Source organism: Hemibagrus wyckioides, linkage group LG02 (genome assembly GCF_019097595.1).
Source record: "Hemibagrus wyckioides isolate EC202008001 linkage group LG02, SWU_Hwy_1.0, whole genome shotgun sequence".
NCBI lineage: Eukaryota > Metazoa > Chordata > Actinopteri > Siluriformes > Bagridae > Hemibagrus > Hemibagrus wyckioides.
Genome location: NC_080711.1, coordinates 5,968,227 through 5,994,156, shown reverse-complemented (window position 1 = coordinate 5,994,156; position 25,930 = coordinate 5,968,227). Strand labels below are relative to the sequence as shown.

General features: G+C 40.7%; 1 protein-coding gene across 1 annotated transcript in view; it reads right to left on the bottom strand.

Annotated features, from left to right (window-relative positions):
• Positions 1-1,661: 1,661 nt before the first annotated feature.
• Positions 1,662-25,930, bottom strand: part of kcnj19a (potassium inwardly rectifying channel subfamily J member 19a) — a 42,639-nt gene continuing 18,370 nt past the window's right edge. The window contains exons 2-3 of the mRNA XM_058375745.1: positions 14,904-15,120; positions 1,662-6,157 (exon numbers count right to left, since the gene is read on the bottom strand). Coding sequence (XP_058231728.1) covers positions 5,511-6,157; positions 14,904-15,120 — 864 coding nt within the window. The 3' untranslated portion in view covers positions 1,662-5,510. The remainder of the gene's footprint in view (positions 6,158-14,903; positions 15,121-25,930) is intronic.

Here is a 25,930-nt window from a genome sequence, read left to right as displayed (position 1 = left end):
ACACTTAATTTTTAACTATTCTACATGCACACACTGAATCCCTTCCCTTAAACCACTTTAGATAAAAGCCAGATATATAAATGATTCATAATCACGAATAAACCTGATTTTTTATCTTGTTCTCTTTCTGACCTTCTCCTTTATTCTCTCCTCTCATTTCTTTTCCATATTGTATTTTGCTCGAGTGTGTGTTTCTGTATGATTGTTTGTATATCCCCTAGGCATAATGACTGTAGCAGCGTCAGCTGTGCTTTTTCCTTTTTTTCCTTCCTCACCCTCTAGCCTTATGATGTCTCCCACAACAGTAATCACCATTTTTCCTCTCCAATCAGATGCCCTCAATTACCACCAGAGCATCCAGGGGTTAAACTCTGATCCAATCAAACTGCACAATCTTACAGCCTCATTGTGGTATAAGAGAGGCAGGAAATGCTTTCTATTTCTCAGTGGGTGATGATTAGGTCCCCAGAATTTTCCTGGCTGCGAGGAAACATTTGAATAAATATGAGATAAATCAGAATGCGTTTCAATTGTAGATGTTTGCCGGCATGCCACGAAAGTGAATGCGTCAGTGTATCATGTAGATTAAAACAATCTGTGCATCTATTCTAATGAATAATATCTAAATTGCCTCCAATTCCATCATTGCATTGAGTCTGCAATCACTGTCTGTATGATAATGTGTAGGAAATCGAAATAACTTGTATAAATAAAAAGAAAGAAGAAGTTCCTCACAGGTTCTGGTGTAGTAAAGGCTTTCTTAAACTCTTTTATTTCTTTACCCTCTCTCGGTTTTATATGATTCCACGTACAGCCTTTAATCATCTTTTTACCAGTAAATGTTTTAGTCTAAAAAATTTAACCACCATTTTTCCCATAATGGTCTGATGATGGCACTATAGCCACTTTATGTAAGATCTACAGTCAAAATAAGAATTTCAAGAATTAATTCTTAACTAATATCATTCATTTAGTTTGTTCAGGAGAAACTGGCAATAATTTCCACTGTAATTTGGGCTTTGGACCGCTTGCAAGTCTAGCTTTGAAAAAATTTGAAGCTTTTGCATATCCTGGCTGTCTTGAGGTCCACGTTAATAAGTAAATCCCACCATGGCACCATGTCAGGAATCCCATGTCCATGCCGAACTGCACTACAGAGCTCGCTTGTGTATTTTTTATAGTTCTGTGTTTGTTTAGTTTTGGTTCATGTCATGTCCTGACCCTAATTTGTCACTGGTGGTTACCTTCACATGCCTCCCTCGAATACATTGTCTATTTAAACCCTTCTTCTTTGCACAGTATTGCTCAGCGTCTTGTCAGTATCAAGCTGTTTATGTGTTAACTGGATTTTGATAATGTCATTTTCTTGGTTTTATGAGCTCTGTAGACCCCAAATCTTCTTCAGTGTGTCCATCTGTGAGTTCTATATAAAACCTTAAAACAGTTTCCCAGTTTCCATGAAGAAAAACAACCAAAGAAACCTTACATATATTTGTTGTCTGTAATAATGAGACACTTTAGGTGTCATTGATTTAAATAATCTTTAGAGAAAGGAGTTTTTAATACAGCTTTGTTGTCAAATGTTATTTTTAATTGTTTCAATACATTTTGCAGTGCTAGTCATGATACTTTAAAAGCAGGGCTCTGGTACTACTACATAAGTCACAATATGGTTTGCTGGATAAGATTCTTAATTAGCATCACTTCAATATTCACTTGTCTACACGCTAACCGTATTTTAGCCGAATCCGCAGCATTTGAGATGCAAACAAACATCACTGCTAAGCCGCATAAAGGAAATCGGCTAATCTTTCTGAACATCTTTGATCCAGAGACAGAAATGTTTGCAGTCGTCCTCATCCTCGTCCTGCTCGCTGCTTATTGACCAGTTTGCCTGTTTTTCTGATGTTGCATTAACGTTTTTTTTTTTGGAAATGTTTGCTGTTCCTAATAAACTGCTTGTCCTCTTCTCAGCCTCCTTTTGCGATAGGCCACCACTTTTACTTCTTTCTAAGCCAAGGAGTGAGCAAGAAATCAAGCAGGATTTCACTTTTCATTGTTCAGCTATTATTCAGAATTATAGTTGATCTACCGTTGCTAATTTATAATGAGTCTCACTGACCCGTCCATGATGTGGGCAGTGCTACATTAACAATTCCAGGCATGACATTACTTTTCTAGGCATCTGCTCAGAGCAGCTTCTTTCCCGCAACCCGAGTGTGAAAAATACTGTTTATTTCAAGGGCATTTGAATCTCATATGTCTAATTGGGCTGGAACTCAAAATAATAATTGTTTCCCAACATTGTTTTATTCATGCAACATCGGCTCAGTCTTGATATAACATGAATAAAACATCTGCAGTGCATGAATAAACAGTGAAAGGAAATGATGTCGAACGCAACCCCACGTCTATGGATAATGCACCTGCACATCAAAAGTGTGGCAATATGGTCATTTGGATCACAAATTCAGTGTCATTACAGAGCGTTAACCCCTTAATGACCCAGGAGCCGGACGAATCCAGATTTACATTTCTCACGCTCGTTACTACACCCCACAGTAGATGCTGAATAATTCATAGGAGTTAATATGGCTTTATAGCACAGAAGCGCTGATGAATTCTCGATTCTGATTGGTCAGAAGGTTTTCATTAATTAATTAATTCATTCATTCATTCATTCATTCTCTCAAGCAGCAGCTCAGGCAGTATTTCAGGCAAAAAAAAGACAAATCTATATATATATTTGATTTGTCTCAAATATCAAATATGTATTTGATATATTTGATTTGTCTTTTTTTGTCTTAACAGCATGCGTTTTATTCCTTAAAGACTGTAGAAAGATGCCACATTAGTTTATTAAACCATGACCTGATGCTTAAGTGTAATAATAACCACAAACGAAGCCTCTTAAATATAATTTATTCATATCCAAACTAATGGACTATGATGAGAGACGGTGCTACACAGAGATGGTGAAGTGTAACTGCATGCACACATGATTTGTGAGTGTGTGTGTGTGTGTGTGTGCTAGAGTGCTAGGGGTCCGTTGCACCAACAAGTTAATAGCTTTCTGGGTGGAAATGAAATCCGCTACATCAACTATATTATGTTATATTTTTTTTGTTACTAGTTTTTACACAGGTATTACAAGCTATAAGCTGTTGCCATGGTAACCACCTTAAAGAGCAGGTCGTTTATCGATTCGATCTGTCATAATCGTAATGAACTTGCGTTGACGTCAGCATAATCAGATGGCGACTAATGTGTTTTGGAGGAATTTTCCAAACTTGTCTTTCCTTTCTTGTGTCACTCAAAAGGTCTTGTTTGTTTTTTTGTTATTTATGGAAACTGTAGAGCAACAGAAACACTCCAGGCTTCGCATTCATTCCTGCTTCCTGCACTAGAACAGGGCAGCAGTTATTACACAAGAAGCAGCATAATATAGAAAGAAGAATATAATAAACCATTTATGATATTCAGCTCGTGTTAATAAGGACCTTTATCCGTGCAGCGCTGAAGGTAAAATGAGTTTTGTATGCGATATTTGCAGCACGTCCAATAACAAGAATATTCAAAATGGTTTCATTCAAATACCTTACTCATATCTAGACTAGGTTTAATAGCTATTTTAATGGTTTACTGGCAGGTAAATGGATATTAAGGGACCGTTGTCAAAATGTTCACGCTTCGATGCGTTTTTTAGTGAAATTCTGCTCATATTATTTCCTGAAAACGAGTGACATTTATGCTGCATTTGATTGGGCTAGGTCGTCTGGGCTGCTTTGGTTACTGTAATTGTTTAGAGATGTAGTCATTAATAATGAAGGTTTGGCATTTTCACAGAACATGCATTTTAATTACGTGCACTTTGTTGACGGTCCCTTAAGTTCAGCGCTGATTAACAGCAAGTTGAAGATTTTCCAGGTGTATCGTAGATTTTCGTAGACGCTTGTTTGCTATACTGTACTTTGATATCTGTCTATACATTATATGGCCAAAAGTATGTGAACACCTGAACATGATGGCCATATATGCTTAGTGAGGATCTTATTCCAAAGGCATGACGTTAATATGGAGTTCATGGGGTTTAATAGGGTTGAGGTCCAAGTTCTGTCTCAGATAATTGTGTTATTCCATTCCAGCTAGCAAACCATGTCTTCATGGAGCTCGTTTTGTGCACAGGGGCATCGTCATGCCGGAACAGTGTTTGCTCCAGTGAAGCTACATCATACAAATACATTCTGCTTCCAATTTTGTTGCAAATGTTTGGTCTAAGTCCAACATATGGCTGGTGTCCACATACTTTTGGCTGTAATAGTGCACTGATGGTGTTTAAACATGTGCGTTTTGAGTTTTTGAGCACTGTAAACAGTTTTAGAAAAGTGTCCAATAAGAAAATAAGCCAAAGAAACCTTGAATATATTTATTGTCTGCTAGCCATGATACTAGACTAAAAAGCAGGACTCTCGTCTACCACTACATAAGACAAAAATAAGCAACAATATGGTTTGTGGGATAAGATTCTTAATTAGCATGCCAGTGGTGACATTACTTAACATGATCTTAACCCTATAGCACCCAAAATTCTAACTGGCTTCATGCTAACTGGATGTTAGCCAGGTCAGGAGTATTTGAGGTGGAAACAAATATCGTTGCTGAGCCGCACAAAGCAAATCTATGGGAACATCTTTGACATCTTTTTAGTCATTTATGCAAATGCAATTTGCCTTGCTCAGATGTAAAAACAACAACAACAACCAAAAAAACCCTGTTGAAAAATGTAGTGCCAGAACAAACTAGAAATGTTTACAACTTGATTACTGCAAAAGAGAGAGAGAGAGAGAGAGAGAGAGAGAGAGAAAGAGAGAAAAAGAGAGAAAAAGAGAGAGAGAGAGAGAGAAATTTTGTTTCCTTTTAGGAGCTTTTGTCTTCTCTGTAAGCTATTTATTCTGCATGCATTATTTTTCTGCCTATATGCCTGATACAGAGAAATGGGAATCATTTTGTTTTTGTGACAATTTGACAGTTTTGTCTTGTAGGCATCCCTAGACACTAAGGTGCATCAATTAACTAGCAAACATGACAAATAAAAGTGTGTTGAATGTAGAAATGTGAGCGAGTTCCGTATGGATGTACTAACTAGCAGCTTTTCTTAGTACCTTTGGATGATGTAACCGGAGTAAAGTGCGGCCTTTCTTATCTTTAACGGTTCTGACCTGTTGGTGCAAACGGACCAAAATAACAGGAGTCCCATCTAGAGTCCAGTAGTGTGTGAAACGGATACAAACATACACGCATCCAAACGACTAAATACCCCCTGCTGTTCATGCATGGATCAGTCCATCCACCTCTCCGTCAGGATTTTATCTGCAGTTCATCCATGACCTCTGACCTCTCTTATATATGCTCTATGTATGTTAGAAGAAGTTGTTCTTTCCTGCTGATGCAGGACTGAAATCGTGTCAAGTCCCGGATCAGCAACAAAGAACAACGAAGTCGCTGTGACCTCAGCGGTCAGCGTTCATCCTCCTCAGTTTAGCAGGCAGCTTATCCTCCATTCTGGCTCCAGCTGAGGGCAGAGGAGTATGTGGAGGAGCGTGAGTGTGTGGCAGGGCGATGGGTGATGGCATCGGGGGAAGGCTCCTCTGCTGGAGGTCTCCGGTGGACATGGTCATGGGTTCGAAGCCCACCCTGAGGGCTTTGAGATGGAAGTCGTCTGATTGGCCGGGACCGGAGCCCATGCGCTGCAGTTTGAGGGGCAAATCGCCTGTGCTGGACGCCTTCTCCGATGCCTGGGAGCTCAAACGCAGAACCTTCTTGGGCAGCTCCTCTTTCCCAGACGAGCTCATCCTCTGGAGCTTGCTGGGCAGCCTGCAGGAGGAGCTGCCTCCGAGGCTGGGCTGCTCCGCCCCCAGCTCCAAGCAGTTGACGGAGAAGACGCGTTCACGGTGTGGCACAGCGAGTGGAGAAGGAAGCGAACCTTTTTCCTCATGCTCTTTCACGCTGTAGGGTGGCGTGGGAACCTCGAACGTACTGTGAAACTGCGAGTAGTCCACGCGGAAGAAGCCCTCCTCTAGAGACATGACGGGTAAGAAGCGGTGGCCCCACAACACCTCGTCCTCGGTGTAGGAAGTCCGTGCCTGGCATGTCATACCTAAAAGACACGGACAAGCAGAGACACATTAACCTTCATGTTCAGTTCACTACTTATCAGATTGGGGGGGTGAAAACTTTTGCACACTTAGAGTGTTCATAATCCAAGCCATCTCTTTCCTTTAGTAATAGAAATACTTAAATACAATGTGTAGATAAACTTCAATCAAGTACATAGTACAAAAGTTTGCACACCTACTTTGAAATTACAAGAAGTCACCAAAAAGAGTATTTTGAGATATTAACTGTGAGAGAATATAATTTACAAAAAATAAAGAAAGAAAGAAAATAATAATAATGCTTTAAATCATAATTTAAAAAACAAGCAGAATAAACAAAAACCCATATATATATATATAAAAATATTCTTTTCTCATAAACTCATGCTCATATTTGCTTTTTTATTTATTTATTTATTTGTTTTATTTATTTATTTTTTATCCAAAGGTCAGCTGTTTCCTAATTCATCCATTTGTCCTGATTCCCTACATATGTAAAGTCACCTGGAAAGCATCACAAGCTTATGAAGTATAACAGGCGATACATTATGGGTTATTCAATTATATGTCACAGTGAACAAAGTTTTGAAAATTAATAAAGGCTTATGGAAAGAAATGCCATGTATAATTTAAGGGACCAATAAACCACAAACAAAACTCTAAACATTAACAAGTACAAGCTGAAAATATAAAAACAAAGATATGAAATAAAACCTGAGAGCTGTTTATTAATCATTTGGTTACTCATTATGCATCATTATGGCACAAATAGTGTAATAGTTAATAAATGGTTAATAGATAATATATTAATGTTTTATAAACACTTTATAAGCTAAGGTCAGTGTAACATATGACCAAATTTTCATGATTAAAGAGTTAGAGGATTTTATGCAGGGCTCTTTGTGAATATTTGAAGCAAGCAAGCAAACAAACAAACAAACAAAAAAAAATTCACCCAGGCAGAAACGTTAGAAGCCTCAGACTAATGATTCGTCTCTGTATTTATTTCACTCTTCTGTTGCCTCCATCGCTGGGAGACTAATTTACACTGTCTGAATGTTTGTGTGTGTGTGTGTGTGTGCCAGCTATGTGTGATTCTTCAGCCAGCAGCTAAGTGAGATATTCAGTGGTTTATAAAGCGAGCTGACCTGATCGTTACTCAGCTCTGCTTTATATCCACAGCCAAGTGCGAGCTCAGAGAGAGCACAAAATCCGATTTCTCGCATTTCGGCCTTTTTCCTTCCAATTTAAATTAGTCAATAAACCGATTAGTCCAGACTTGTTTGTCCCCACGAAGTAAAAGCAAGTCTTTCAGGCTGGTCTTAAAGGAATTATTCATCTGCCTTTGCAAAGAAATACAATTCAGGGAACAAAGAAGGGAGATATAAAAAACAGGCAAGGAGAGAGAGAGAGAGAGAGAGAGAGAGAGGAAGACAAAGACAGGAAGTGCATATAACATCTTTGAATGAATGACAAATGTGTGTTTAATAATGATATGGTGGTATTGTGCACAAGTCTGAGGCTCTTTTACATTTTTATGTAAATGATACGAGTTACTTGCGGTTCCGCATACAGAATTACAGAGTCAGAAGAGATTTACTTATTAATTATTTTTTTAAATGCTATTCTTCAGTAAAAAAAAAAAAATGACTATGAAACATTAATGCTAATTTTTTTTTCACAGATATAAAAATATGAATAAATAAATAATAAACAAATAAAAAAAAATAAGAAACTGGGCTCTAGAAAACAAACATTATTATTATTATTATTATTATTATTATTATTATTATTATTATTATTATTATTATATAGTAGTAGTAGTAGTAAATAAAATAATAATAAAATAAACATATTAATAAAGTATTTTTAAATAAATAAAAAAACTTTTATAAAAATGCTATATAAATCAATAATATTTTCATTGTTGTTGATGGTAGTGTGATAACTACAACAACAATAATCATCATTATTGTTATTTTTATTATTATAACTACTAGTATTGTTTTTATTTTAGTGATAAAATAGAAAATCTCCTAAATAAATAAATAAACAAACAAAAAACAGTTGGATAAAGGTGCTAAATAATGTATTATTATTATTATTATTATTATTATTATTATTAATAATAATAATAATAATAATAATAATAATAATAATAATAATAATAATAATAATAATAATAATGTTCTTTTTTCTTTTTTTCATTTCTTTTTATTTATTTGTAATTAAATTTTCTGGGATTTCTAAAATCAGCTGCAGCAAGTTTAACCCTAAGAAACCTGGAGTCTACCAGCCGATTCCTTCCGAGAAGCTCACAAGACCCCAAGAGCAAGCTATGATTTAATTAACATTTTTTCTTTCACACAGCAATAAAGAGTAACTTTAACATCAGTAGGAATATCGAAGCAGCTCAGTTCACCCGAGTTCACAAACCTCTACATATAAAAAAAAAGATAATAAAATCTGATCAGGGACATTTAATCTCACAGATTACATGAACATGAGGAATATTTGATGTTCCTCAGCATGATTTCAGCTTTGATCAGCTCAGCCACTTTAATTGGACTCAGTCTGATCTCTTCATCTGAATCCGCATGCAGTACGGGTTTATTGAGCGCAGCTCCTCATGCGTCGTAATTAACACACCGTCTCCACTCAATTCCACACACATTTCTTAATTATACCTGTAACGTGATCTCCACTTCCACTGGAGGTGTAATGTGAAGCGCTTTAGCTCTAATCGAAAGGAAATGTAAATCTCTTCTAATGCAATGTTCCTGAAATCCGTTTAACTGTCCGGTGTGATGATGCGCTCTGACAGACGAGTCCTCAGAGAGGTCCATGCTGCTCCATCAGCACCAACTCCTTCCCTTCTAGAAATTTCTACTATCTCAGTTACATTTCTGGCATTTGGCAGACGCCTTTATCCAGAGCAACTTACAATTTTTATCTCATTATTTTTTTGAGCAACTGAGGGTCAATGGCCTTGCTCAGCAATGGCAGCTTGGTGGACCTGGGATTCGAACTCATCTCTCAAGTCAAGTCAAGTCGAGTCAAGAAGCTATTATTGTCATTTCAACCACATATAGCCGACACGGTACAGTACATAGTGAAATGAGACACTGTTTCTCCAGGACCCTGGTGCTACATAGACAACATAACAACAAACAGACAATACTAAACAAAACTGATCAGTAGTCCAACATCTTAACCATAAGCTACCACTTCCCAAGAAGAAGAAGAAGTCTTGATGTTTGTCACATATATATTACACCACAGTGAAAATCTTTCTTCACATATTCCAGCTTTGGAAGTTGGGATCAGAGTACCATAATACAGTGTCCCTAAAGCAAACAGGATTAAGGGCCTTGTTCAAGGGCCCGACAGTGGCAGCTGGGGCTTGAACCCTCACCATCTGATCAACCACATGAGCCACCACTGCCCACAACTCACTCACTACATTTACATTTCATTTACATTTCTGGCATTTGGTAGATAGCTTTATCCAGAGCCACATACAAAAGTGCTTTATTAATGTCTCTATTAATGAATACATCAGCACTGGTTCACTAGGTCATGGACATAGGATACCATCAGCCTAAAAACTCTGTTGGGAGGAACAGGGGAAATAAAAGCTAGTTTCAGGAAGAGGTAGGTCTTCATCCATCGTTTGAAGACAGACAATAACTCGGGGACATCTAGGGGAAGTTCGTTCCATCACCTCAACAGAGAAGAGTCTAGACATATACCATCCTGGGATGTATAAATATTCACTAGACTTACTTTTATTCTGAAAGCACTACGGTTGAGTCTTTTTGCACACGTTTTATTTCCAGCGTTTCAAGTGTTTCAAGTCTGTAATTATGTCACGTCTCTTCCGAAGACTAATCACAGTAAATAGAAAATCTGTGCTTGTCAATATCCGGTCGATGCGCGAGTCTTTCCTTCAATACGCAATTCGTCTTTCATTTGTTCCTTGCTGTTATTTTTCCTTTGACTTGCTTTTTGTTGTCTATTTATTTCCATGCTCTCCGAGGCATTTTGATAAATGGGTAATCGAGAAAGTAATCCCCATCTTAATTCCACACGCCACTGCAGGCCTCATGAGCTTTCTCAATCACTTCTGATGACGTCTTACAGCTGTGTCAGAATTACAGAGGAACCTCGGCATACAAATTTAATTCGTTCTGGAGGCGAGTTCTTAAGGTGAAAATTTGTATTGCGAAAAAAATTTTCCCATAAGAAATAATGTAAATGCAGATAATCCGTTCCAGCCACCCAAAATATGACCAATATGACCAATACGAAGCGTATGTAAACTGTACGGCTGCTTACAAAGAACTGACCCAAGCCACGCATTCCATGTCAAGGCTCCTCACAGGAAGTCGTGCCACCAAGCTTGGGCTAAAAATAAAAGAACAGACCACCCACTCCACCAATCTGTCAACAAAAATACGCCCAAAAAATCACCTAGCTTTTGAACTCATGCCGAAGACAACGTTGGGTTGACTTTTTCAAAACAGCTTTCGTTGACTGAAAACAAATTCCTGAAATTCGTAAACTAGCTTCGGTTAGCTTCGCTTGGCTTTCCACTGACGCAGACAAGTTTTGAACGGACGTACGCACAACTTAGCCAGATTTCAGTTCAGTTTGTTTGTATGTTGAAAATGCTTCATATGCCGATGCAAATTTCTTGCAAAATTTCAATTCTTAAGGAGAAAATTCGTATGCCGAGGTTCCACTGTCCACTGTTCAATTCAATTCAATTATATTTGCAACAATAGATTGTCTCAAAGCAGCCCTACAGATCAGAAGAAATATGCAAAAAAAAAAGTGCAAAAAGTTCAACATTAATATTAGACTTATTATTTATTTATTTATATTTGTATTTATCCCTAATGAGCAAGCCTGAGGTGATGAGGTGGAAAGGAAAAACTCCCAGAGATGATAAGAGGAAGAAACCTTGAGAGGAACCAGACTCAAAAGGGAACCTCATCCTCATTTAGGTGACACCCTGGAGAGTGTGAATTACCATAAACACTGGAGAGAGTGTGATTATAAATCATTATAAACACCAGAGAGTGTGATTATGAATAATGTCCTTTCTACAGTCATAAACAGTCAGTTCCTGAGCAGCTCATAAATATCTTGCTGTCTGGTTGCACAAACATAGCATGGCAGATGAAATAGCTTCACCTGGGACACTGAAAAAACCTGGAATCCTGGGTGTTGACCCTTTCACTTAACCCGAGATTAACTAAGAGTTACGACACGAGGTATACTTTTGTGATAAATCTCACACAGCTTATTCTTTATAAACGATTCATGCTTCTGAATTTTATGAAGGATTTATGTATGAACTCTTCTTCACATCTCTGAATTATTACCAAACAAGACTTTAAGAAAGAGTACGGCTTCTTAAAAAAAAATAAAATCCTAAATCCACATAATAAATCCTAAGGAAAACCCCTCAGGTTTATGATTAATAAAATAAACTGAAGAATAAATCGTTCTAGCTTTCCCTGTGGTCATAAATCCACATCGAGAGGAACAGCTGGATTCAGCAGCTCCACTTCAGATCGAGTGCAAATAAATATTCAGCCCATGGATTTAGAACTGTGTTTAGGCTTTTAGATGCTTTAATCCATGGATTCCCCGATTGGTTTAATACTAAATGACTCTAACCACTCGGAAAGGCTGGCAAATCATTTAAAGGAAGAACAAAAGCCCCTCTGATTAGCCGCGGAAATCAGGCTGTCTGACCTGAGACTGTGTACAACTGACAGTTTGACATTTCTATTCAGAGCTCCTGCTGATCGATACTCGCTTATGAGCGCATGACAACACTCCAGCTCCAGCTCAGAGAAACGTCAGAGGGAGTGATTCACCTGAGAGAGAGAGAGAGAGAGAGAGAGAGAGGGAGAGAGAAAGAGAAATTCTGAGTAAGAGAAAGGGTGAAAGAGAGAGTGAAAAATTGAGATGGAGAGAGAGAGAGGGAGAGAGAGAGAGATACTGATAACGACAGAATGGCTAAATGTCAAAGACAGAGAAAGGAAGAGAAAAAAAGGAAGATAGAGAGCAACTGGAAAAAGAGAGAAAAGGAAAGAAAGAAAGAAAGAAAGAAAGAAAGAAAGAAAGAAAGAAAGAAAGAAAGAAAGAAAGAAAGAAAGAAAGAAAGAAAGAAAAAGTTGGACAAAGAGAATAGATGGACAGAGACAGAGAGAGACCAAGAAATACTGAGTAACAGAGAGAGTGAAAGATTGAGATGAAGAAAGAGAGAGGGAAAGAATCAGAGGGATAAAAAGAGAGAGAGAGAGAGAGAGAGAGAGAGAGAGAGAAATACTGAGTAAGAGAGTGAATGTAAAAAAGAGAAGGAGAGGGAGTAAAAGATGGAGATGGAGAAAGGAAGCGGCAGAGAGAGAGAGAAATACTATGTAAGAGAGAGAGAGAGAGAGACAGAGAGAGAAATACTGAGTAGGAGAGAAAGTGTGAAAAGGAAGAGAGAGAGAGAGAGAGAGAGAGATGTAGAAAGTGTATATTGTATGTATATTATAGACAGTGTTGTCAGTGTCTCTCGGCCCGCAGGCTGCAGGTGTAATCAGCTGTTTCTTGGATAATAAAGTGTTGTAAATGTTCCTGATGGCGCATTAACACTGAACTCTGCTCACGATAAATAACAGCAGCTAAGGGAGCGCTAACGAATGTGCAGTTATGTGAGCAGCTGCATCATTTCAGCTGATTCTTTCATGCAGGAAAAAGAAAAGCATGCCGTTGGAAGGATGGATGTTTGATACCAAGTAAAGCATCAATTCAGACCAGAAGCATTTATAGAGAATAATCTGCATTCCATTACCGACTCGTTACAACCAACGACTTTCAACTGCTTCCATTTACACACAAGCCCAGAAAATATATAACACAGAGGTGAAGAGAGGAAGAGAGAAGTAGAGGAGAAGAGGAAGAGAGAAGTAGAGGAGAGGAAGAGAGACTAGAGGAGGAGAGGAAGAGAGAAGTAGAGAAGGAGAGGAAGAGAGAAGTAGAGGAGGGGAGGTAGAGAGATGTCGAGGGGGAGAGGAAGAGAGAAGTAAATAAGGAGAAGAAGACAGATATAAAGGAGGAGAGATATAGAGGAGAGGAAGAGAGAAGTAGAGATGTAGAGGAGGAGAGGAAGAGTGAAGTAAAGGAGGAGATGAAGAGAGAAGTAGAGGAGGAGAGGAAGAGAGAAGTGGAGGAGAGGAACAGAGACGTAGAGGAGGGGAGGTAGAGAGATGTCAAGGGGGAGAGGAAGAGAGAAGTAGAGGAGAAGAGGAAGAGAGAAGTGGAGGAGAGGAAGAGAGAAGTAGAGGAGGAGAGGAAGAGAGAAGTAGAGGAGGGGAGGTAGAGAGATGTTGAGGGGGAGAGGAAGAGAGAAGTAGAGGAGGGGAGGTAGAGAGATGTCAAGGGGGAGAGGAAGAGAGAAGTAGAGGAGAAGAGGAAGAGAGAAGTAGAGGAGGAGAGGAAGAGAGAAGTAGAGGAGGAGAGGAAGAGAGAAGTAGAGGAGGGGAGGTAGAGAGATGTCAAGGGGGAGAGGAAGAGAGAAGTAGAGGAGAAGAGGAAGAGAGAAGTGGAGGAGAGGAAGAGAGAAGTAGAGGAGGAGAGGAAGAGAGAAGTAGAGGAGGGGAGGTAGTGAGATGTCGAGGGGGAGAGGAAGTGAAATGGAGAAGAGGAGAGAAATAGGGATGTAGAGGAGAAGAGGAAGAGAGAACTAGAGATGTAAAGGTGGAGAGGACAAGAGAAAAATAGAGGAGGAGAGAAAAAGAGATGTAGAGGAGGAGGAGAAGAGAGAACTAGAGATGTAAGGGTGGAGAGGATAAGAGTAAAGTAGAGGAGGTGAGGAAGTGAGATTTAGCAGAGAAGAGGAAGAGAGAAGTAAAGCAGGAAAGAAGGAGAAGAGAAGTTAAGATGTAGCGGAGGAGAGGAGGAAAGTAGAGATGTAGGGAAGTAGATAGGGAAAAGAGGAAAAAAAGAGGAGAGGAGGAGAAAAGTTGAGATGTATAGAAAGAGAGAAGGAAAGAAGAACAGAAGAAGAGGAGTCAAAATGAAGAAATATAGAGGAGAAAGTGAGGAGGAGTGGAGAAAAGGAGGAGAAAAGTCAAGATTTAGAGAAGTGGAGAAGAGAAGTAGATATGTAGAGAAGGAGAGATGTAGAGAAGGAGAGGGGAAGAGAAGGAGAGATATAGAGAAGGAGAGGGGAAGAGAAGGAGAGAGGGAGAGAAGGAGAGAAGTAGAAAAGGACAGAATGGTTCGACACTCGTATATCAAAGTGGCACACTGGAGACCCAAAGCATTTTATTATGCATAGAATACAGCTGGAAGCATGAGTGTGTTTATAACACTGCTTTCATAACTCACACACGTGGATAGAGAGAAATAGAATAGAAAGATATAAACAGGTAGAATGAGAGAGAGTAAAAGAGAGACAGTCAGAAAGATGGAGTGTGAGAAAGAAAGAGAGAGAAAGAGGGAGCGAGAGACAGGTGGGTGGAGAGGAAGAGACATGGTAAAAAGGAGAAAGTGACAGAGGGATAGAGTGTGTGTGTGAGAGAGAGAGAGAGAGAGAGAGAGAGAGAGACACAGAGACACATAGTGACACAGAGAGTGAAATACAACAAGACTTTCAAGAGAGGAAAAAAGGAAGGAAAGAGGGAAGGAAGGAAGTAAGGAAGGAAGGAAGCATAAATGATAAAAAAAGAAGTGAGATATTACCAGTGGTCTCTACGATGCCCTCTAAGATGACGACTATCTCGAACTGCTCGTTCATGAGCGATCTCTGCGAGAGGTCGAAGAAGGGGCTCTTGGGATTGATCTCGTGGCAGATGGTCAGAGGAGAGACGAGGAAGAGCTGATCAGCTCCTGTCCCAAATCCCACATCCAGCTCACACTGGTCCAACGGCAAGAACTCGCCCTCAGGAGTCTGACGAGACTGAGACAAAGCGAGTACACGATCGTCATTAATGTCATCACACACACACACACATTATCATCATCATCATCATCATCACCATCACCGCCACCACCATCATCACTACCATCATCATCATCACCACCATCATCTTCATCATGATCATCATCACCACCATCATCATCATCACTACCATCATCATCATGATCATCACCACCATCATCTTCATCATGATCATCATCACCACCATCATCATCATCATCATCACCATCATTACCATCATCACCACCACTACCACAATCATCATCATTACCACCATCACCACCACCACCAGCATCACCACCATCATCATCATCATCATCACCAACATAATCATCACCACCACTACCACCATCAGCATCACCACCATCATCATCACCAACATAATCATCACCACCACTACCACCATCAGCATCACCACCATCATCATCATCATCATCACCAACATAATCATCACCACCACTACCACCATCAGCATCACCACCATCATCATCACCAACATAATCATCACCACCACTACCACCATCATCATCACCAACATAATCATCACCACCACTACCACCATCAGCATCACCACCATCATCACCACCATCATCATCACCAACATAATCATCACCACCACTACCACCATCAGCATCACCACCATCATCATCATCATCATCATCACCAACATAATCATCACCACCACTACCACCATCATGATCACCATCATCATCTTGATCATCATCATCACCATTATCATCCTCATCATCATCCTCTTCATCACCACCATAACCATGCTCCTCCTCATCATCATCACCACCTCCACCGTCATCATCATCACCAACATCATTACCACCACCATTACCATCATCATCATCATCATCACACCACCCCATCATCATCACCACCACCACCCCCACCATAATCATCATCATCATCATCACCATCACCAACATAATTATACAAGCACCACAACCACCATCATAATCTTCACCAACACCATCATCATTACCACCACCACCATCATCATCATCATCATCACCACCATTATCATCATCATTGTCATCATCATCATCATCATCATTATTACCACCACCAATATCATCATCATCATTACCACCACCACCATCATCACCACCATCATCATCATCATTATTACCACCACCACCACCACCATCATCATCATCATCACCACCATCATCATCATTACCACCACCACCACCATCATCATCACCACCACCACCACCACCACCATCATCATCATCACCACCATCATCATCATCATCATTATTACCACCACCACCACCACCATCATCATCATCACCACCACCACCACCACCATCATCATCATCACCACCATCATCATCATCATCATTATTACCACCACCACCACCACCATCATCACCACCACCACCACCACCACCATCATCATCATCACCACCATCATCATCATCATCATTATTACCACCACCACCACCACCATCATCATCATCATCACCACCATCATCATCATCATCATCATTACCACCATCACCACCACCACCACCATCATCACCACCACCACCACCACCATCATCATCACCACCATCATCATCATCATCATTATTACCACCACCACCAGCACCATCATCATCATCACCACCATCATCATCATCATCATCAGAGTAGAAATAAATCTGTTAAACTTACAGCCAGTTTCAGAATAATAAAGATTTTAGATTATATTAGAGATTGCTGATACAATAAACTTCACTCTGCCTCCTGACATCATGTTTACACACAGAAATCATTTACAGACAGCAGAGCAAGAACAGAAACAAAGTGAAGACTTCCTCCATCACTCTGTCCTCAGGGTTTAAAGCACGAGCTTCTTCACTACATGACACACTCATCATTCAGGAGTCAGGACATGACACCACATGCCATGAACACACACACACACAACAATCTTTCCCCTGTCCATCTCTCATGACTCATCAGCATGTCCAGATTTACATTATTCCCTCCCTCCCTCCCTCTCTCTCTCTCTCTCTCTCTCTCTCTCTGTCTCTCTCTCTCTCTGTCTCTCTGTCAAAACGACATCTTTGCCCCTCTAATCTAAACTCCGCTCACTGAATAATTCATAACACTAACCGAAAAACGTGCTTTAAAATGAAGAACTCAATAATCGTCAGGAGATTTCAGATGTTAATCAGAGAGATATGATATCTCACGGGAACTAATTAAGTGCACTGAAAAGTGTATATTTCTATCAAATAAGGAACGCTAGCTTAGAAAAGTCGCAGATAAACACTGATATCCAAATAACTGCTGCATATTCAGATGTTCTTTATAATTTTATTAAAATTCAGGTATAGAATCACACAGACAGACTATATATATTTATACTAAAAAGAATAGAATTAATAAAAATAATACAGCATTATTATTATTATTAATTAATAATTAATAATAATTTATATAAATTAGGTATATAAATACCTAATTATTATTCATTTTATAAATACTACTAATACTTATTTTTATTATTTCTAATTTTTTTGAGGGAGCTGGATACCAGTAAAGCAGATATCTGATTTGTAGTGTATAGAACAGAACAGAACATGGCTATTACAGTACAGAACATAGCTATTACAGAACAGAACATGGCTATTATTAAGAGAATCTGGCAACCCAGCTCACAGAACAACTAACACAGGGGTGTTATATAGATATATATATATACCGGGCTGGCCAAGGGTAGTCAGCGGGCCAGATGTGGCCCGCGGGCAGTAAAATGCCCAGGTCTGAGCTAACACGTTCATGCCATGCCACTAGTAGTAACCTCTAGCAACAAACAAACAGAAAAGTATTTTAGAATTGTAGATATGCTGCTCTATTAAGAACATATGAAGCATTTTCGGCATGCGAACAAACCGAACCGAACGCCGGCTAAGTTCCACGTACGTCCGGGAGAAGTTCAAAACTTGTTTGCGTCAGTGGAAAGCCAAGCGAAGCTTACTGAAGTGAGTTTATGAATTTTACGTATTTTTTTCATCAGTCAGTGAAACCCAAGATAACCCAACGCTGCCTTTAACATGAGTTCAAAAGCTAGGTGATTTTTGGGCATTTTGTTGTTGACAGATTGGTGCAGTGGGTGGTCTGTTCTATTTTCAGCCCAAGCTTGGTGGCATGACTTCCTGTGAGGACCCTTGACATGGAATGCTTGGCTTGGGTCAGTTCTTTGTAAGCAGCCATACAGTTTACATACACTTCGTATTGGTAATAATGGTAATATTCTTGGGTGGCTGGAACGAATTATCTGCATTTACATTATTTCTTATGGGAAAATTAGTTCTAAAAATCCGTAGGCCGAGGTTCCACTGTATAAAAACTGACAGGAATATTATGAGCACTAAACAGATACAGGTATAGATACAGATCTGTGTTAGAACCCTACACTAATATCATTAACAATACTAGCAATAGTCATCGTTCCTTATACTGAGTGTTTCTCTCTGTCAGACTTTTCCATTTATCCATCCATGCATCCATCCATCCCTCCATTTATCCATCCATCCACTCATCCATCCGTCCATCCATCCATAACTCCATCCGTCCATTTATCCATCTATCCACTCATCCATCCATCCCTCCATCCATCCGTCCACTCATCCATCCATCCATCCATCCATCCATCCATCAATACCTTTATCCATCCATCCATCCATCCATCCATCAATACATTTATTTATCCATCCATCCATCCATCCATCCATCAATACCTTTATCCATCCATCCATCCATCAATACATTTATTTATCCATCCATCCATCCATCCATCCATCCATCCATCAATACCTTTATCCATCCATCCATCCATCCATCCATCCATCCATCAATACATTTATTTATCCATCCATCCATCCATCCATCCATCAATACCTTTATCCATCCATCCATCCATCAATACCTTTATCCATCCATCCATCCATCCATCCATCAATACATTTATCCATCCATCCATCCATCCATCCATCAATACATTTATCCATCCATTCATCTAACCATCAATACATTCATCCATCCATCCATCCATCCACCCATCCATCTATCCATCCATTTATCCATGACAAACAGTGGGGTACAATATAGGAATAAATTGAGCAAGCTTACTTTTTTAATCTGTAATCTAGATCCTCCTCTCTGATTTACTGTATATCTGTATATATGATTCAGATTCTAAATTTCATTTCCATCTTGATTGTATCTTAAGGGAATAATCCATGTTTAACGCTACAGATTTATCTACACCATCCGTCAGTCTGAATATTTCACATCAGACATGAATTTTCGGATAAATGTGCTGCTTTCTAGAGAGACGTGACCCGATGTTTGTGTGGTGCATGTGAACAAGTCCCTGTGTCCCCTACACAGCCATACACTCAGTGTTAACAACCCTCATATAAACACACACACACACACACACACTGTCCTGGTTCTTCTTGTTTAGTGGCATTCTCTTCTGTACAAAGACTCTTTGATGAAAGGGAAACACAGCAATGATGAAGGCTGATTTAGAAAAATTGAAACAACTATCTTTCACTCTCAAGCTTGCTTTTTGTAAAAGAATAAACCACAGAGTATAGTGCTGTGTGTGTGTGTGTGTGTGTGTGTGTGAGAGAGAGAGAGAGAGAGAGAGAGAGAGAGAAACAATGAAAGATGGAGATAAAGAAAGATAGAGAGACTGAATGACAAAGACAGAAAGAAAAAAAAGACAGAACGTGGCTGAAAGAAAGAGAGAAGATATAGAGAGAGATGGAGGGTGAAAAAGAGAGAGAGAGGGATTCTCCATGATGGAATTCTATTGGAGTAAATCATTGTAAATTTACATAACACACACACACACACACACACACACACACACATTTGAACCACTCTAGATTCTAAAGGGTCAGATTTAATCTTTAATTACAACCTGAATGTGTTTGAAAAGCATGTTTTTTGTATTTGTGTGTGTGTGTGTGTGTGACTAGTTTTTTTTAAACTGAAAAGTAGATACTTTTTGCTTTAGATAATTGTTGGAGAGAGAGAGAGAGAGAGAGAGAGAGAGAGAAATACTGATAACAACAGAATGACTGAATGATGAAGACAGAGAGAGAAGAGAAGAGAAGAGAAGAGAAGAGAAGAGAAGAGAAGAGAAGAGAAGAGAAGAGAAGAGAAGAGAAGAGAAGAGAGATGAAAGATGGAGATGGAGACTAAGAGAGAGAGAGAGAGAGAATAGAGAGAGAGAGAGAATAGAAATACTGAGTAGGAGAGAGAGAGACTGGAAGAACTAGAGTGAAAAAGCAGAAAAAGAGAGAGTCTACAAGAGATCTAGAGGGAGAGAATAGATGGAAAGAGACAGAGAGAGAGACAGAGAGAGACAAAGAAAGATACAGAGGCAGAAAATCAAGCCATCAGTCGATTTCAGGTTTAAACAGGGGTCGGTAAGGCTGTTTGGACAAACACACACACACACACTATGAGAGAAATTCATAATAATTCATCCTCTGTCAACCCACCAAACCCACCCACACACACACCCCAAAACACATACCTAGTGAAAGAAATGCAGCATGTAACAAATACTACACACACACACACACACACACACACACACACACACACACACAGTAAAACATAATATCACAAATACTCTTCTAACCTGCCCCAAACCCACACACACACACCCCAAAACGTATGAATAGGGAAAGAAATACAGCACACACTACTACACACACACACACACAGAGTAAAACATAATAACACAAATACTTTTCTAACCTGCCACCAACCCACCAACCCACACACACACACACACCTACACACAAAAACAATCCTCCAGGCTACAGTCAGTGTGTACCGTGTATGTGTGTGTGTGTGTGTGTGTGTGTTTCCTCCTTGGTACTTCTCTACACCGGCCGTTTCTGTGCAGTCTCTCTCCTCTAAATTTAGCCATGTTATCTACCGAACATCCTCCAACAGAAATCACTCCCAAAATGGTGCTGCCACTTTCTCTTTCTCTAATTCCAGAGTAAGAAGGCGTGTGTGTGTGTGTGTGTGTGAGTGAGAGAGATGTACACCACTCTGAACCTCCTCACTGTGTGTCCTTTATCACTGGCCTTCATCTGGACACATACACAAGACAGAGCCACTGAGTTTGGGCTTTGAATTAAAAGTTTTTTTTCACAGCGAAACACACACACACACACACACACACACACACACACACACACTGAGTATCTGACTCATGTTCTCTCATGCTCTACATATTGCACTTCTGCTTCATTATCTGGAGTGTGTTATTGTCTTACATAATCATGCTGCTGCTTTATATCCAATTTCAGACCACACTTTCACATTATACTGAATTTCACACCAGATAAATCACATGCTGTATAATATTCAATATTTCACATCACATCAAATCTCACTGCCACTTTAGATTTCAGCTGGAGAAATTCTACTCAATCTTGTGCAGGATTGCAGCGAAACTGAAATATTACAATCCTCCTCACTTCCACACTGGCCTGGTTACATCTACTAAGAAGTCGGAGCTCAGTGTTACGTCATCGTTGATGTCCATTTGAGATGCCTCCATGTTGTTTTGTTAGGTACAAGCTAGCCAGCTAACTGTGATGAGATTATCAGCGCCCCTCTGTTCTTTAGTGACTGACTCTGTGAGACTAAATGCTGCTTTCTTCTGTTGGGTTTAATCTGTCCGTGGCCCGTGGCTAACCCGCTGCGTCACTCCTGTCTGCTCGCCTTAAGACCAGTATAACAGATGACTACATACGAGACACAGACGCATAAAACCTCTTTCACAGAATTGCAAGTTACAACCTCTAGTCAAATACAGCATGATATTCACACCGGCCACACCTCCTTCACTGAGACTGACAGATACACAGGTCACACCTCCTTCACTGAGACTGACAGATACACAGGCCACACCTCCTTCACTGAGACTGACAGATACACAGGACACATCTCCTTCACTGAGACTGACAGATACACAGGACACATCTCCTTCACTGAGACTGACAGATACACAGGTCACACCTCCTTCACTGAGACTGACAGATACACAGGCGACACCTCCTTCACTGAGACTGACAGATACACAGGACACATCTCCTTCACTGAGACTGACAGATACACAGGACACATCTCCTTCACTGAGACTGACAGATACACAGGACACATCTCCTTCACTGAGACTGACAGATACACAGGACACATCTCCTTCACTGAGACTGACAGATACACAGGCCACACCTCCTTCACTGAGACTGACAGATACACAGGACACACCTCCTTCACTGAGACTGACATATACACAGGCCACACCTCCTTCACTGAGACTGACAGATACACAGGCCACACCTCCTTCATTGAGACTGACAGATACACAGGACACATCTCCTTCACTGAGACTGACATATACACAGGCCACACCTCCTTCACTGAGACTGACAGATACACAGGCCACACCTCCTTCACTGAGACTGACAGATACACAGGCCACACCTCCTTCATTGAGACTGACAGATACACAGGACACATCTCCTTCACTGAGACTGACAGATACACAGGACACATCTCGTTCACTGAGACTGACAGATACACAGGCCACACCTCCTTCACTGAGACTGACATATACACAGGCCACACCTCCTTCACTGAGACTGACAGATACACAGGCCACACCTCCTTCATTGAGACTGACAGATACACAGGACACATCTCCTTCACTGAGACTGACAGATACACAGGACACACCTCCTTCACTGAGACTGACAGATACACAGGCCACACCTCCTTCACTGAGACTGACAGATACACAGGACACATCTCCTTCACTGAGACTGACAGATACACAGGACACATCTCCTTCACTGAGACTGACAGATACACAGGACACACCTCCTTCACTGAGACTGACAGATACACAGGACACATCTCCTTCACTGAGACTGACAGATACACAGGACACATCTCCTTCACTGAGACTGACAGATACACAGGACACACCTCCTTCATTGAGACTGACAGATACACAGGACACATCTCCTTCACTGAGACTGACAGATACACAGGACACACCTCCTTCACTGAGACTGACAGATACACAGGACACATCTCCTTCACTGAGACTGACAGATACACAGGACACATCTCCTTCACTGAGACTGACAGATACACAGGACACATCTCCTTCACTGAGACTGACAGATACACAGGACACATCTCCTTCACTGAGACTGACAGATACACAGGACACACCTCCTTCACTGAGACTGACAGATACACAGGACACATCTCCTTCACTGAGACTGACAGATACACAGGACACATCTCCTTCACTGAGACTGACAGATACACAGGACACATCTCCTTCATTGAGACTGACATATACACAGGCCACACCTCCTTCATTGAGACTGACATATACACAGGACACATCTCCTTCACTGAGACTGACAGATACACAGGACACACCTCCTTCACTGAGACTGACAGATACACAGGACACACCTCCTTCACTGAGACTGACAGATACACAGGCCACATCTCCTTCACTGAGACTGACAGATACACAGGTCACACCTCCTTCATTGAGACTGACATATACACAGGCCACACCTCCTTCATTGAGACTGACATATACACAGGCCACACCTCCTTCACTGAGACTGACAGATACACAAGTCACACCTCCTTCCACTAAAAGTAAAAGATACACAGGCCACACCACCTTCACTGAGACTGACAGATACACAGGCCACACCTCCTTCACTGAGACTGACAGATACACAGGCCACACCTCCTTCACTGAGACTGACAGATACACAGGCCACACCTCCTTCACTGAGACTGACAGATACACAGGCCACACATCCTTCACTGAGACTGACAGACACACAGGCCACACCTCCTTCAATGAGACTGACAGATACACAGGTCACGCCTCCTTTCATAGTTCCTCTGTTTATTTTGCTCATAGTGGAACAATTTCAGTGTGTGTTTAAGAAACCTATAAAAACTTCAGGCCATAAAAGGGAGTAAATCATGTTTCAGCAGTTCAGTCGAAGCTGTGGGAGATTATCAGCACCCCTCTGTTCTTTAGTGACTGACTCTGTGAGACTAAATGCTGCTTTCTTCTGTTGGGTTTAATCTGTCCGCGGCCCGTGGCTAACCCGCTGCTTCACTCCTGTCTGCTCGCCTTAAGATTAGTAAAACGGATGACTGTATACGGGACACAGACGCAGAAAGAGAGAGCTGCAGGACATGCCATGGTTCACACACTGCTTCTGAACAGACAACACACACTGATCTCTTATGTAGTGAGATTAACCATTGTCCTGCTGAATGAGCCTGCATGACTTTGGGGATTATTTGCAGAACCTTTATATAGCTAACTAACATGGTTCTTGGATTGATTATCGATGAATATGTACATCAGAATCCAGATGTTTGGGCTAACTAATACTTCTGTGGGGTTTATGGATAACCACCATGTGCAAAGAATTTTTTTGTCTACAATGCTATGTGTCAACTAACTGTTTAATCATCATGTATTTCTGAGTTATCTCCCAACCTACAAATAGCACAGCTTTTAATTAAGAATTTTCGCAGCCTTGGCTATACTTTAGTTTAAATCTGTTAAAGAAGAATTCTTAGCAGCTTTATACACACCATTCCTGAACTCTAACATCCTAACATGGTCATTTTACCTGAAACTTTTCAGAATTTCTTTCATTTATTCAAGTATTTTTATGGTTTCCATACTCACTCTAGCTACACTGTGAAGATTTGCTTGTGAAATGACATATAGATCTATTCCTTAGAGACTGTCCTCTGAGACATATTCCTCAATCAGATGACTGTGCTGGGAGGAGAGCACTAACTGATCTGTTCTGTACACCTGCACTCAGGATCCTTCCCAAGGACAATCCTTCCCACCCAAACTGGCCACATATCTTTCAATTAGACTGACAGGTAAACAGGCCACGTCTCCTTCACTGAAACTGTCAGATAAACAGGCCACGCCTCCTTCACTGAAACTGTCAGATACATAGGCCATGCCTCCTTCACTGAAACTGTCAGATAAACAGGCCACGCCTCCTTCACTGAAACTGTCAGATACATAGGCCACGCCTCCTTCACTGAAACTGTCAGATAAACAGGCCACGCCTCCTTCACTGAAACTGTCAGATACACAGGCCACGCCTCCTTCACTGAGACTGACAGATACATAGGCCACGACTCCTACACTGAAACTGTCAGATACACAGGCCACGCCTCCTTCACTGAGACTGACAGATACATAGGCCACGACTCCTACACTGAAACTGTCAGATACACAGGCTATGCCTTCACTGAGAGTAACAGATACACTGGCCACACCTCCTTCACTTTCAGGAGACTGTCAGATACACAGGCCACACCTCCTTCACTGAGACTGACAGATACACAGGCCACGCCTCCTTCACTGAGAGTAACAGATACACAGGCCACACCTCCTTCACTTCCCGGAGACTGACAGATACACAGGCCACACCTCCTTCACTGACACTGACAGATACACAGGCCACGCCTCCTTCACTGAGAGTAACAGATACACAGGCCACACCTCCTTCACTTCCCGGAGACTGACAGATACACAGGCCACACCTCCTTCACTGAGACTGACAGATACACAGGCCACACCTCCTTCACTGAGACTGACAGATACACAGGCCACACCTCCTTCACTGAGACTGACAGATACACAGGACACACCTCC